The sequence below is a fragment of the Schistocerca gregaria genome, chromosome 3 (genome assembly GCF_023897955.1).
Source record: "Schistocerca gregaria isolate iqSchGreg1 chromosome 3, iqSchGreg1.2, whole genome shotgun sequence".
Classification (NCBI taxonomy): Eukaryota; Metazoa; Arthropoda; class Insecta; order Orthoptera; family Acrididae; genus Schistocerca; species Schistocerca gregaria.
The window spans coordinates 394,449,360-394,465,954 of NC_064922.1; the positions used below are offsets into that span (position 1 = coordinate 394,449,360).

Genomic DNA, 16,595 nt, shown 5'->3' on the forward strand with positions numbered 1-16,595 from the left:
ATCTGGACTCGTCTGGAACATGTACGCTGCTTCTTGGGTGCGGCAGGCTTTTTCAACAGGTGTGAGCAGTCGCCGATACCAGTGCACGACGGCGTTTCTCATGTTCAGAATGTCGTTCATGATATTGGTATCTGATCTATAGCTGACTCTCAGTTTCTTTTCTATCAAATCGATTTTGATACGCCGGTTATGGAAGACAAAGGAGGGGAGGGGGAAGGGTGATGGTGCAGTATGCTATCAGGGCGACAACGAGAGTAGTCGCCACCGACCCCTGCCGCTTATAATAATGGACAGAAAGGCCACCGTGCAGCAAGTGACTTGTGACAACAATAACTACTGAACAGCCACTCCATTTAGATGAATACTTCCCCACCTCATCGCCTTCCCCACCACTATGGGATACAAGCCCCCTCCATACTCTTGCACCTCTGGTCACCTCACGTCAAAAAGCACTGCGATTAGCACGGGCGTACGAATACCGCCTCTTGACAATCAAGGCACTGAAGAAATAACGAGCTGCGGTACAGGTTCAAACTTTCCCGTGGCTGGGTACAACTATGACGAAAATCTCAACCTCCGATTCATTTCTTTTGACAACAGGCCGCCATTTAGATAGGCGGGGAAGGATTATCCTATGGGGATCGTTTACATGGAATGGGATTGGGATTCTGCCGCCGTAGTACTAGGGAAAGATACAGGAACTTACTAGTGGTTTATTTTCGGGGCGTAGTAGAGTCCAGGTGCTGGCGGCTGCTACATGCTAGTCGCAAGATATCATTAATTCGGTTGATATGGAATGTTTATGCTGCAATAAGAAATAGAACATAACACATATTTTACATTCATTCGTAGATTGTTGATATACAAGGCGTCCCAGACCTGTTGGAACCAAATTATGAAGATGACACAAGGGCCAACACTGAGAATTTTGACGTTAACTAACTAATGGTCAGTAATGAACAGGTGCAACTCGTGCTTTCGTAAAGGGGAAGGTTGCGACATATAGCGACAGGAAATATGGTCCAGGTCTCAATAAAAGATTTACGGATTGTGTTTCCTATCCTTTTCAAACTCAACTACTAAATAAACTCTATAGGCAGTAAGTTTACAGGCTGACGTCATGTTACTTGATACTTTAACGCAACAAACTATACTAAAAACGACGCGTTTTGGAGGGATCTTGTTTCACTTAAACTGCATATTTTTTGTAATAAGCAAGAACAAAGAGGGAAACCACCAAATACCGCACTATAACTTGAATGTTTTTCGTGTTTTCAATTCTGAACTTGAGATGCTTAACCCTTTTCACGTTGATGAGTTTACGTTTATGACTTCAGGCTACGAAAAAAAGCCGATCATGTCTTATTTGTCAAGGTAATTCCACCAAAGTGGTTGCGGTAGGCAGTAGTTGCTTACTACAGCATAAGAATATAGCCTCACATGGCTTAACATTACCATTTTCACTATGGTGGTAATGTCACTTTTCTTCTGAACTTTCTTCTGTCCTTAGGATAATTTAGGTTAAGTTGTGTCTCAGCTTAGGGACTGATGACCTTAGCAGTTAAGTCCCATAAGATATCCCCACATTTTTTTTCGGGTGGAAAACAACAAAATGGGCGAAATACAAAGTATATAAAATTCAAACCAGCAATAGCACGAAAAGCGTTTTCGAAAAAGATAAATACGTTAATGTCTTTTATTTTCTATTTTTATCTATATTTATGTGGTTCATGGTTCATGGTGTGGGTTCCTGTAGTTATGTCCTAGTTCATGAAACACGGGCAACGTATGAGTGGCCAAGAAAGTGGTCCCGACAGTCGGGATACCAGTTACTCTGGAATAAGGCTGGGCATCTCGGACATATTCTGAGTCGTGGTCACCTTTGTGCTCATACGGCAAAGACTACCAAACCCACCGGTTAGTCTCTCAACCGTTAGGGGTAAAACCCAATGGGACTCGCGGCAAGTAAGGCTAGCAACCTGCTTCCTTGATACTATAAATATGATGCTGGCAACAATTAGAGCAAAATGCCTCGGACCTTTGGAGGTGACGGGTCCCTCCTCTAACTGACAAACCAGGGACTCCTACGATACGAATTGGCAAACAAATGGTAATGAGATGGGGAGCTATTAATATCAATGGGGGCTACTTTGGGAAGAAGGTAGAGCTGGCAGAGGCTGCAAGTAAGATGGAGCTGGACGTTTTAGCTGTTAGTGACATTCGGGTAGGGGGTGAGAAAGAAGAGGAAGTGGGAGAATACAAGGTCTACCTGTCAGGAGTCAAAGCAGGAATAGCACAATGGGGTGTAGGGCTTTACATCAGGAAAGAAATGGAACCCAGAGTAGTTGCAATAAGGTACGTATTCGAACGACTGATGTCTAGGGTCCAAACGATGTGGTCACGAGCCCAGGAGAGACGTCACAGGCGATGCCGTACTGTTAGAAAAGGCACTATCGTCGATCGTCTGCTGCCATAGCCCATTAACAGCAAATTTCGCCGCACTGTCCTAACTGATACATTCGTCGTGCGTCTTATATTGGTTTCTGAGGTTATTTTAAGCAGTGTTTCTTGTCTGTTAACACTGACAACTCTACGCAAATGCCGCTGTTCTCGGCCGTTAAGTGAATGCCATCAGCCACTACGTTTTCCGTGTGAGAGATAATGCCTGAAATTTGGAATACTCTGCACACTCTTGACACGTGGATCGCGGGATATTGAAATCGCTAACGATTTCCGAAGTACGATGTCTCATGCGTCCAGCTCCAAGTACACTACTGGCCATTAAAATTGCTACACCATGAAGATGACGTGCTACCGACGCGAAATTTAACCGACAGGAAGACGAGCTGTGGTATGCAAATGATTAGATTTTCATAGCAATCACACAAGGTTGGCGCCGGTGGCGACTCCTACAACGTGGTTACATGAGGAAAGTTTTCAACCGATTTCTCATACACAAACAGCAGTTGACCGGCGTTGCCTGGTAAGACGTTGTTCTGATGCATCGTGTAAAGAGAAGTGCGTACCATCACGTTTCCGCTTTGATAAAGGTCGGATTGTAGCCTATCGCCATTGCGGTGTATCGTATCGCGACTCTGTTGTTCGCGTTGGTCGAGATCCGATGACTGTTAGCAGAATATTGAATCGGTGGGTTCAGGAGGGTAATACGGAACGCCGTGCTGGATCCCAACGGCCTCGTATCACTAGCAGACGAACTGAAAGGCATCTTATCCGCATGGCTGTAACGGATCGTGCAGCCACGTCTCGATCCCTGAGTCAACAGATGGGGACGTTTGCAAGACAACAACCATGTGCACGAACAGTTTGACGACGTTTGCAGCAGCACTGACTATGAGCTTGGAGACCATGGCTGCGGTTACCCTTGACGCTGCATCACAGCCAGGAGCACCTGCAATGGTGTACTCAACGATGAACCTGAGTGCACGAATGGCAAAACGTCATTTTTTCGGATGAATACAGGTTCTGTTTACAGCATAATGATGGTCGTATCCGTGCTTAGCGTCATCGCGGTGAATGCACATTGGAAGCGTGTATTCGTCATCGCCTTACTGGTTTATCATCCGGCGTGATGGTATGGGGTGCCATTGATTACACGTCTTGTTCGCATTGACGGCAGTTTGAACAGTTGTGTTACGACCTGTGGCTCTACCCTTCATTCGATCCCTGTTAAACCCCACATTTCAGGAGGATAATGCACGACCGCATATCGCAGGTCCTGTACGGGCCTTTCTGGATACAGAAAATGTTCGACTGCTGCCATGGCCAGCACATTCTCCAGATCCCTCACCAGTTGGGAACGTCTGGTCAATGGTGACCGAGCGACTGGCTCATTACAATACGCCAGTTACTACTCCTGATGAACTGATGTATCGTGTTGAAGCTGCATGGGCATCTGTACGTGCACGCGCCATCCAAGCTCTGTTTGAATCGATGGCCAGGCGTATCAAGGCCGTTATTACGGTCAGAGGTGGTTTTCTGGGTACTGATTTCTCGGGATCTATGCACCCAAATTGCCTGAAAATGTAATCACATGTCAGTTCTAGTATAATGTATTTGTGCAATGAACAGCCGTTTATCATCTACATTTCTTCTTGGTGTAGCAATTTTAATGGCCAGTGGTGTAGCAATTTTAATGGCCAGTGGTGTATCATACGTTAGAAGTGTGTTGAATTTCGTAGCTTCGGAAATCTTTTCACCCGAATAATTTGGGTACAAACGACAGATCCGCCAATGCATTCCCGTTTTATGCTTTGCGTAAGGAATAGTACCGCACATTTCATGACTCTTGTCGCCTCAGTGTTCTTTCCCTTTCCTTGAAGTGCCTTCAAGTTCACGTAACACCTGAAACGTCCATTTCCGACCAAGTTTGCGGTCCTCTACCACCCGCATATTACAGTTCCTAAGAGTTTGGGACTCCAGTTGAAAGAGCGTTGCTGGCAGGTGCGGAGTGCTGACCGTTGGCGAGGCGTCCGTTGGCGCTGTGGGGCCGCGGCGCCGGCGGCCTGCGCTGGTGCCAGCGCACCGGCTGGTACAGCACGGCGCCCACCACCGAGTGCAGCCCGATGCCGCCCAGCACGAGCATGGCGCCGCGGAAGCCGTAGCTGTGGAGCAGCGCCTGCACCACGGGCGGCGCGCCGATGAAGCCCAGCCCCACACACGCCTGGCACAGGCCCATGGCCAGCCCGCGCCGCTCCAGGAAGTACGAGTTGAACGCCAGGTACGACGCCGGCACCACCAGCCCCAGGCCCACTCCTGCAGCAACCAAAACCACCGTGTCGTTCCGTGGTCTGGGCACCCACTAAAGCACTCCTAAAATCTTATATACGCTGTAGGAAAAAAAGTTAATGCTTTTACACATTTCCACATCACTCAAGATTTATAGCCACAACAGCGCACATGGAGTACTGTACATGAAATGATTTCATTTACAGATCAATAGCACAATCGGTTCTGAGGTACCAGGTATGACCCGAAATCGTGCAGACAGCGAATAGCGTGGCGTTATTGCACGCGTGTGAGCCATAGTTGTGTCAGGTTCTTCGAAAAGCGCGCCAGACGGAATCCTTTCGCTTTTCGCCTAGTGTTTGCGGTGGTGCTTTCGGTTTGGCGCGCTGTTTGGATCCCTACCTCCCTGTGGCGGTAAGTGGAGCAAGTGTACGGTCGCGTGACGATTGAGGAGGACGTATTGGGCCGTGACCTCTCAGAGATGGTGGCGCGAGCGGGGCCCTGCTGTTAGTTCAACTGCTCGCCACGTGCTTTGGCCGACCTCTTGGCTGTCAGGGGCTAAGTCTCCCTTACCGGCTTATGCAGCTTAGAAGCCGTGGTGCAGGAGATCAGCGCGTGGGACCGTATCTCTTCTTATCGGCCGTTGAAAGCACTGGCAGTGGTTGGCTCTGACGAGCATCTGGAAGTAGGACGTGTTCCCGGCGCTCGGGTGGAGTGTGAGAAGTTGAGTACTGTTTGTATGTAACAGAGTTAGTTATATATAAATATATATATAAGAAAAAGTTTTCCAGTTCTAGTGAAGTCTATGAGTTTCTTCACCAGTGGTTTTGTTGGGATCGCCCCACCACAGTTTTCGTTTGCCTGTCCGCGGGAATGTGTTAATTGCTTCTTGCTTGGGCCGTTTTCATTCGCACCTCGGTTGGGTGATTTAGAGTCGGTGTCGCGGGGCTCTGTGGTTCGGAGTCTGTGCGGGCACCGCCATTGCTACATTTTCTGGTTTTGAGTAACTCGGGGAGGTCGCGGCTTGTAATGGAAGTTTTGGGGCTGATCTGCTGTTGCCCTGTAGACCACCAGTAACTATTCCGCCTATTTGATTACTCGTGTCACTCCCTCACCGAGTGCGAACTGCCTTTAATGTGAAGGTTTCTGTGTCTTGTAACAAATATAAGTTACGTAACTGGCGAGAGACAACTATTTTTGCTTAGTACAAGCTAGCTACTTAAAGATTTTTTTAAATAGTTCCCTTATTGATATAACTAGTTTAAAATCTTCTTATTGTTAACGTCTAACCTTTCAGTATATATATATAAAGTTAAAATCTCATTATTGGCAAGTTGGTAATGTCATACATGGTAATCTTTTCATAATGAAAATTGTCAAGCTATTTGAAATTTCTTTTTAATAAAAAATGCCTGACTTAAAAAAATGTATTATTAAGTGTTTTAAAATAAAAAGTTATCTTTAGCAGTGTGTGTTATTTCACCAGCACCTCCTGGCCCCTACTTCCACGATAACATTTTGGCATAACATGTGTACTTGAGTTGTTGTTTGTGAACCGCCCTAATTGACAGTTCAGCCTGCTCAACCTATTCACGTAGTTCTGTAAGAGTTGTTGGTTGACGAGTCACATCTTATCCCATACATGCTCGAGTGGAGTTAAGTCTGGAGATCGCGCTGGCCAGGGAAGTTGCTGCAAGTCCTGCAGAGTATGTTGCGTTTCGCAAGCAGTGAGTAGGTGGCCATTATACTGTTGGAAAGACGCATCACCCTCGTGTTGTGAAAACGGTAATGAACGGGTCTAACGACATTCTACACATACCGAGCGCTGGTTAGCGTCCCCTCCAGAAACACCAAAGTTGATCGAGAGCTGTAGCTTATCGCACCCCGGGCCATAAGGGCTGGGGCGTGGCTAGTGTGTCTTAGACGATAGCACTTTACGAAACACAGCTCACCAGGTCTGTGTCGTACGCACAAATGACGATCGCTTGCATGCAGGTAGGATCTGCTTTCTCGCTGAAGACTACGGCGCACCATACCATCTTCCAAGTGATCCTCTGACGCCACCAGTCGAGCTGTTCATGTCGATGCTGTGGCGTGAGTGGAAGACGGGCTAGAGGCGTGCATCCCCACAGTCCCACTGCTAATAATCGGTTCACAACAGTTCGTGTTGATGTGTCTGGACTTACAAGCCATCTTATCTGTGCTGTGGTAGCTGCCCTTACAATACGACTATCCTGGGGGACGTCTGTGCCGCGTGGTTGTCCAGTAGCTCGTCTATAGGTGTGAGAATGTTCACGTGACCACTGGTACCAGCATCGTTGCACAACTGATGCACCTTGTCCAACTTATGTGACTCTTCTCCGAAAGCGCCTTCTCGCCACTCAGAAGGCCACTATTTTATTCCCTTTAAACTCGCTCGGTTGGTTGCAGGAAGGCCGACCACGTTCCGTGGCATGGTTGCCTGCTTTGCTTCACACGTCTGCATCACATTGAGCCGTCTGGCCATGAGTACGTTCTATTAAAGGGTAGACACAGATGGCGCTCTGGCAGCTATCCCACTACACTATCTATTGGCGGATAACGTTGAAACCATTATCAGTACATGTACTATCCTCCAGGCGGTATATGCCGTCGTCGTTACAGTCTACTAATTTTTTCCTACAGTGTATTTATGTGTGAGGGAAATTGTTGTCAGTTATGGTCTTAACGTGTTCTCCAGAGAATTGAAGAGACATAAAGTTCTTGATTTTATAGCAAAATTTTCCCGCTAATCTCTAATTCATTGAACACTAACAACCCTATATATACATTCAGTACATACACACTACTAACAAAACTTCAACAAACTCCTTTTCATGAGAGTGATATCTGTCCCGATATTATCCATTCTGTCAGCTCCAACTCTTTCCTCCTATCCACACCACATTAGAGCTCTTCGCTTCTAACTTCCCCTATTTCTTTCCTATTTGTACCATGGGATGGGGTCACACACCCAGATCCCTATTCCGTTTCTCTCTCCAATCATCACCCCTTCCACCTTATTTAATCTCCTAAGTTACAACACATAAGCAATGTTTACTCCCACATCCAATCTACAGGGCCGGCCGTACTGGCCGAGCAGTTCTATGCGCTACAGTCTGGAACCGCGCTACCGCTACTGTCGCAGGTTCGAATCCTGCCTCAGGCATGGATGTGTTTGATGTCCTTAGGTTAGTTAGGTTTAAGTAGTTCTAAGTTCTAGGGGACTGATGACCATAAGTCCCATAGTGCTCAGAGCCATTTGAACCGTTTGAATCAATCTACAGGGCATCTAACCTCGTTCAAAGAACTCAGAGTTGATCACGACTCCAGTTAGTTCTAACTTCGTAGAACTATCAAACACTTTATGAAGGAGATCTGCAGTGATGTTCTTTAAGTTTGTATTAATCACGAGATTGATTCCTTTACCTACCATATTACGCAAAGTTTTTCTTTAAATGTCACAATGTTTAATGTTTAATATTTTTACATTTATGAAAACAAAGTGTACAAGTACTGACTTAAAAAACTGCACCATATTCATGTCCTACGCACAGAGTAACCACAATTTAATTTTACCTCAAATTTCGCAGTCTTATACCTTGTTATATGGTCCATTCCCTGAAGCAACAAAATAAATTGCCTCTAACCTTCCCTCTCCTTGGTATCCTTTGCTACATCACATTTTTCAACTTTTATGGAATGTGCATTGTCTGTTTTTAAGGTTATCTCCTTTATGTACCACATTTTCATCTTTCTAATTTTTTAGTTCTATTTTGTATTAAATTACTCATTTTTATCCTCCCACACAAGGAAATTATAATAATTCTGAAAGCATATGTAACTGTCTCTTCATTTCAGTTTTATTGTTTCTTTTTTATCTATCTTAAACTCATACACTGCGAGAGGGATGAAACAACAATAAAGAGAAAGAAAAGCCACCGGGTTGAGTTTATCGAAATTGAGCTACATCTCACTTCACCTGACTGCGATGGAAGTGGCGTTCATCGACACGTCACGTAATTTCCAATAGTTCACACAGATGGGGATCCGAGTACTTATTATTAATTTTTGATAGCAGAGAAGTGAATTCATTTTCCTGACAACAGAATCGTGTCTCCATAGAAACTGCATTCATAGAATTCAATATACTACACTCCTGGAAATGGAAAAAAGAACACATTGACACCGGTGTGTCAGACCCACCATAGTTGCTCCGGACACTGCGAGAGGGCTGTACAAGCAATGATCACACGCACGGCACAGCGGACATACCAGGAACCGCGGTGTTGGCCGTCGAATGGCGCTAGCTGCGCAGCATTTGTGCTCCGCCGCCATCAGTGTCAGCCAGTTTGCCGTGGCATACGGAGCTCCATCGCAGTCTTTAACACTGATAGCATGCCACGACAGCGTGGACGTGAGCCGTATGTGCAGTTGACGGACTTTGAGCGAGGGCGTATAGTGGGCATGCGGGAGGCCGGGTGGACGTACCGCCGAATTGCTCAACACGTTTGGCGTGAGGTCTCCACAGTACATCGATGTTGTCGCCAGTGGTCGGCGGAAGGTGCACGTGCCCGTCGACTTGGGACCGGACCGCAGCGACGCACGGATGCAAGCCAAGACCGTAGGATCCTACGCAGTGCCGTAGGGGACCGCAAGCGCCACTTCCCAGCAAATTAGGGACACTGTTGCTCCTGGGGTATCGGCGAGGACCATTCGCAACCGTCACCATGAAGCTGGCCGTCTTCCGCTCACACCCCAACATCGTGCAGCCCGCCACCAGTGGTGTCGCGACAGGCGTGAATGGAGGGACGAATGGAGACGTGTCGTCTTCAGCGATGAGAGTCGCTTCTCCCTTGGTGCCAATGATGGTCGTATGCGTGTTTGGCGCCGTGCTGGTGAGCGCCACAATCAGGACTGCATACGACCGAGGCACACAGGGCCAACACCCGGCATCATTTTGTGGGGAGCGATCTCTTACACTGGCCGTACACCTCTGGTGATCGTCAAGGGGACACTGAATAGTGCACGGTACATCCAAACCGTCATCGAACCCATCGTTCTACCATTCCTAGACCGGCAAAGGAACTTGCTGTTCCAACAGGACAATGCACGTCCGCATGTATCCCGTGCCACCCAACGTGCTGTAGAAGGTGTAAGTCAACTACCCTGGCCAGCAAGATCTCCGGATCTCTCCCTCATTGAGCATGTTTGGGACTGGATGAAGCGTCATCTCACGCGGTCTGCACGTCCAGCACGAACGCTGGTCCGACTGAGGCGCCAGGTGGAAATGGCATGGCAAGTCGTTCCACAGGACTACATCCAGCATCTCTACGATCGTCTCCATGGCAGAATAGCAGCCTGCATTGCTGCGAAAGGTGGATATACACTGTACTAGTGCCGACATTGTGCATGCTCTGTTGCCTGTGTCTATGTGCCTGTGATTCTGTCAGTGTGATCATGTGATGTATCTGACCCAAGGAATGTGTCAATTAAGTTTCCCCTATCCTGGGACAATGAATTCACGGTGTTCTTATTTCAATTTCCAGGAGTGTAGTTGTAAAGGTTAATTCCTGTCTTTAGCAACTGTAATAAAAGTCTTATTAAGACCAGACGCGTTTCGCCTTATTTTAAAGCATCTTCAAGTGGTCTGTGTAACAATATGTTTTTTTTTGCAGTTTTGTTTGTTGTGATCATTACAATTGAATCTTGTCTGAAAGTCTTACGTTTGTATTCATCGGATAAAAGCCAGTGAAAGTGACCACTGGCAGCTGTGTGAAAATTTTAATGCCAACACACGAGTAACGTCAACAACAAACTGCACAGGTACAAGAGTCTTGTCGGTAAGATCATTGCAGCAGCATCTGGAGTCGATGGGACATGACAACACAAATGCTTACTGATAGCATATCTATCTGAAATAATGTTTATCAAGGTCGTGCAAACGTATTATTAATAATGTATTTCCTGACTACTTTGATACGATACTCCATTCTCTCCTAAATTTTTATCTTTTCAACTCTACATGCATACTAATGACTCTTTTCCACAAGTTCCGCTTTTTGTTCAGTTCGTTCTCCAGCGTGAGGCTTTTCCCCATAAAAATTTTTTAACGATATGTTCTTTTTAATTCTCTCTCATTTTATATGTTTTTGACATGCATTGCGCTCAAAAGGCGAAACAAATTTGAACGTCACAAAGGGTTTGTGTGCTGCACCGTCTCTTTTCAACATACTCACCATGGCGATTGCGACATCTGTCGTCCTTCTGCAGTGCTGTACTGTCTGCTTCCAACTTAATTACCATGGCGGTCGAGACATCAATCGTAATGGGGTATCCAGTTACCTCGTTCCTCTACAGTTCCGCCTATTGGTCGGGCCATATCAGCAGCGTGTGAAAACCTCTTACGGCGAGTGAAACAAGTTGTTCAAGACGGCCGTAGATTTACAGTTTATGAAAACCCTAGCGACTTACAGGAAATATTCAAGATATCATTCCACGACATTTGGATAGAGGCTGTTTTATATATAACATTTGTGCTTGGTGAGTGGCAACCAAATGCCTCGGGTAAAAGTGGGCGGTGTTGACATTTCCGTTGCATTAAGAAATAAAAGGAAAATTAAGATTTAACGACACGTCGCCGACTAGCTCAATAAATATTTACAGATACAGCGCAATTTCGAATAGTACAGAGAGAGAGAAGGCTCTTTTAAAGGAAAGCTTTGTCGAACTAAGATTTGAAAGCTGTTGCACCCATATCCATCACAGTGCTTCACAAACACGAAGATGAGAATTTTTTCAGCGAAACTGTGACAGGCATAGAAACAGGGGCATTTTAAGAGAAAAATAAAAATCGCATCCACAATAGTGGATACTCACTGATTCCCGAAACAAGGCGAAACAGTTCGTGCAAAAATTCAGTAGACAACAGCCATTTGAGACAAGAATGATAGTTTTATTGTTGACTTTATGCCGCCAGAGACAACGATCAATGAAGCTGTGTCCTGTGACATAATGTGAAAGTTACAGGTGTCGTCCCGCTGCGCAACAACGTTCGATCAGATGTGTTGCATTAACTTAACAACTTCAAGGAGCGAAATAGGAAGTAATTGCCCAACTACATACGTTACGTATTTGGTAACAAGCGACTTTCACCTTTTTCTGAGATAAACAAGTGTTTGGTCAGATGATGTTGCAGCTCCAATGAGAAACACCTGGGCTCTGTTACGATACGAGTTGACAAATAGGCGGCACAATCGTTGTGGATGGGATATAAAAGCTCATTCATGGTCACAACGAACATTTCAAAAACTATTTTAATTATGTTCAAAAATAGTTATTGCGTTCAGGGGATGGCAACTAAGACAGGCCACCTGAAATGTATACAGAACGATTATGCATATGGAGGGGTGGTTTTCACTAACAAGGGAAAATTCCATGTCAATAACGATTTTCATGAAACTTAGTGAGTGTGCAGAGAGAACAAAATACTGCAACACGCATTTTTTTTGTTGGTACCCGGTTTCACTCTCAAGGGGTAAAACACACAGCGAGCGATAGGTAATTTGGCATTGTAAGTTTAGATGGAGTATCTCCGAAACGATGATCCAGAAAAAAGTTTTTTATTTAAAAGTTGATATGTTCTTTAAAACTGTTATGATCAACTTTTGCAACATTGAAATTTTTCAAAATGCCGCACCACCATTAATTTATTTTGAAAATGGAAAACTTTTGTTACCACAGAAGCTTTCAAGTTACATTCATCCCTGTGTAATAAAATTGGTTTTTGAAATACCAGTTTTGGAAAACAAGCTGTACGCTTATGTGCTATCGGAATATTTTCAAAATACCTAATTAATATTTCTCAATCTCATCACTATTCTAATTATTTATTTTACTCTTATTTATTTCATGTTTTCAATTTTTATTTTACGTTTTACATTCATGGTTAGGGGAAAGGGTAGTAAGAAATAGGTAAGAATTGGTAGGATTGGAAAGTAGGCGTTTCACAATTTTACCCTGAAAAGGGATACTGCCTGCTGAGAAGTGGTCGCCCCTAATACACATCATTATTATTGTCAGTGAGATTGACAGAGGAAGCTTGTTCCGTTATTTTGTAGGAAAAACTTTTTGATTTTGTGTTGTCTGATCTACGGTAAGTCATTAATATCATTCTTGTTACCTTACTTGTATGAAGAGTAATAATTTTTTACAATATTAAAGTTTAAAAAATGTTGTCCGGCCTATAAATGTACTTTGTTGTTATTTTTTTCACTTTGATATTCTCTTCTGTGGGGCACTAGTGGCAACATGGCGTCTGATAGGGAAAAGTGGCCAAACTACTCGTCGGGAAAAACACGCATAATTCAACAGACAAAACTGACTTCCAACTTTTGTAAACAGTTACATACGAAACTATCATTCACCCTTAGTGACAATTTTGAGTTAATAAAATTATATTAGTTAAAACCTTCTCTGTTTTGTTGTATTTGGCCTCATACAAAAGGCCGATTGAAAATGGAATCCTGCAGTCGCTTGGTATCGTATCAGATACAGGGCGTGAAGATGTCTAGAAAACATCCCCAAAAAGAAAGCATAGGAGGATCCTACTGCGATGGCACTGACCATATTATCCGCTTGGGAACGGAAAGCTGATCGCTATGTAATCATTCAGAAAAGTCCATATTCACTCCTGGAAATTGAAATAAGAACACCGTGAATTCATTGTCCCAGGAAGGGGAAATTTTATTGACACATTCCTGGGGTCAGATACATCACATGATCACACTGACAGAACCACAGGCACATAGACACAGGCAACAGAGCATGCACAATGTCGGCACTAGTACAGTGTATATCCACCTTTCGCAGCAATGCAGGCTGCTATTCTCCCATGGAGACGATCGTAGAGATGCTGGATGTAGTCCTGTGGAACGGCTTGCCATGCCATTTCCACCTGGCGCCTCAGTTGGACCAGCGTTCGTGCTGGACGTGCAGACCGCGTGAGACGGCGCTTCATCCAGTCCCAAACATGCTCAATGGGGGACAGATCCGGAGATCTTGCTGGCCAGGGTAATTGACTTACACCTTCTAGAGCACGTTGGGTGGCACGGGATACATGCGGACCTGCATTGTCCTGTTGGAACAGGAAGTTCCCTTGCCGGTCTAGGAATGGTAGAACGATGGGTTCGATGACGGTTTGGATGTACCGTGCACTATTCAGTGTCCCCTCGACGATCACCAGAGATGTACGGCCAGTGTAGGAGATCGCTCCCCACACCATGATGCCGGGTGTTGGCCCTGTGTGCCTCGGTCGTATGCAGTCCTGATTGTGGCGCTCACCTGCACGGCGCCAAACACACATACGACCATCATTGGCACCAAGGCACAAGCGACTCTCATCGCTGAAGACGACACGTCTCCATTCGTCCCTCCATTCACGCCTGTCGCGACACCACTGGAGGCGGGCTGCACGATGTTGGGGCGTGAGCGGAAGACGGCCTAACGGTGTGCGGGACCGTAGCCCAGCTTCATGGACACGGTTGCGAATGGTCCTCGCCGATATCCCAGGAGCAACAGTGTCCCTAATTTGCTGGGAAGTGGCGGTGCAGTCCCCTACGGCACTGCGTAGGATCCTACGGTCTTGGCGTGCATCCGTGCGTCGCTGCGGTCCGGTCCCAGGTCGACGGGCACGTGCACCTTCCGCCGACCACTGGCGACAACATCGATGTACTGTGGAGACCTCACGCGAAACGTGTAGAGCAATTCGGCGGTACGTCCACCCGGCCTCCCGCATGCCCACTATACGCCCTCGCTCAAAGTCTGTAAACTGCACATACGGTTCACGTCCACGCTGTCGCGGCATGCTACCAGTGTTAAAGACTGCGATGGAGCTCCGTATGCCACGGCAAACTGGCTGACACTGACGGCGGCGGTGCACAAATGCTGCGCATCTAGCGCCATTCGACGGCCAACACCGCGGTTCCTGGTGTGTCCGCTGTGCTGTGCGTGTGATCATTGCTTGTACAGCCCTCTCGCAGTGTCCGGAGCAAGTATGGTGGGTCTGACACACCGGTGTCAATGTGTTCTTTTTTCCATTTCCAGGAATGTAGTTCCCATATAGCGTATTCTTTTTCCATTTAAAATATTAGGTATGATATAATATGTAGATTCAAAATATGTAAGTGAAAAACTTCTATCAATAATTCAATAATCAAGGTTCATAATTTGGTGAACTTCAGTTTCCCTTTGATCTCTGAGTGGTCATTTCACCCTTCTTCCCAGCGTCTCCCCCTCTACATATTTAATTGGCCTGAGATGTCGTCCTACAACGCAAGTATTGGCTCTTGAGCAAAAAAAAAAGTTTGATAACTGCTGCTCTAAACGGTTCGTTCACATTGTTCACCGCTATAATCTGGCAACAAAACAGATGTTTCTCCCTCTCTGTGAAAGAAAACACCTTTCACATATGAAGGGTCCAAGGCAAGAATGAGCTACGTCCAGTTTTATAAATTTTACAGGAAATTAATATTTCTATATGAGCTTCCTTGTTGCAAGTCCCATATTTTTATCACATTCCAAATAAAAATGTCGTCTTATTTGAAACGCTCCTTTAACGATGTGAAAGCTTTTCTCTTCTGTACCTAAATTGTGCAAAAATGTAATAAGCGTAATTATCATTTTGCCCGGAACATGAATCACAAAATATGTCCAGATATTTCAAGGCCATGCCAAGGTAATTCTAACAAAACGTATGAATCATTGAGCAGACGTCATCACTACCTGTTTTTAGAACACATTCAAGGTACAGGAAAAAAGTACTCTTTGCATTTGATAAACAGTGTATGCTGAAAGCACACATAGGTAACTGCCGTTTATACTACGCAATGTTAGTTGTAATGTTAGGCAGAGGCAGATTCTTTCCAAACTCCATTCATACGGATTCCTTTTCCATGGTCTTTCGACTTCCCCTCTTCGCTTTTTCTTCCTCTCACAAAATGTGTTGGCTTGCAATTTGTGATAATCGTGTAAAGTTTCCAAATTCTTCAGTTGATTTTCAATATCTTTTACTTCTACTACTACAGTGCACTTTTTTTCCAGTTCCAGGCATTTCACGGTGGCTGTATATTTGTTACAGGTGTATCTGTGCGCGGATATCCAAAGGAAATATTGAAGTTCGTATTAAATATGGGCCTGTATATTTCATAAGATGCCTAAACTGTTGGGTAAGCCTCTTTGAATAAACTGAACATTTTACTTATACCTACTTCCTCTGAGAGGTATATTTTACTTGATTCTTTAACCCAGAAACTCGGAAAGGAGACAATATGTTGCTTAATGGTATGAACTGTTTCATCACTCTTTGTGACTGGATGTGGTGAGTTGATGTTAGTCGAGAATGCCTTTAAGGTGACAAAGACGACATTATCGTGCAATAGATCTACGAGAAGCTGGATATTCCTTTTCCTATACTGCAGAAAGACATCGCAGGAATGCAGTCACTGTACATAACTGCTGCCAGCATTAATCACGGGAATGTACAGTCGTAAGAAGACCAGGCTCTGGACGGCCACGTGACACTAACGAGAGTGAAGACGGTCGTGTACGGTGTATGGCTCTGCCGCATCCTACTGCAGTTGCAGCAGCAGTTTGAGCCGCAGTTGGCACCACAGTGACACAAAGAACTGTCACAAATCAGTTACTTCAAGAACCGATCCTAGCCAGATGTCCTGTGGTGTGCATTCTACTGACTCCAAACTACAAACGTTTGCGACTTCAGTGGTGTCAAGTGAGAGTTCATTGGAGGGCAAGGTGGAGGCCTGTTGTGTTTT

General features: G+C 45.3%; 1 protein-coding gene across 3 annotated transcripts in view; it reads right to left on the reverse strand.

Annotated features, from left to right (window-relative positions):
* The window catches only part of LOC126354562 (uncharacterized), a 292,093-nt gene that overhangs the window by 56,752 nt on the left and 218,746 nt on the right, over positions 1-16,595 (reverse strand). For all 3 annotated transcript variants that reach the window (XM_050004305.1, XM_050004306.1, XM_050004307.1), the window contains one exon: positions 4,477-4,773. In XM_050004305.1, coding sequence (XP_049860262.1) covers positions 4,477-4,773 — 297 coding nt within the window. The remainder of the gene's footprint in view (positions 1-4,476; positions 4,774-16,595) is intronic.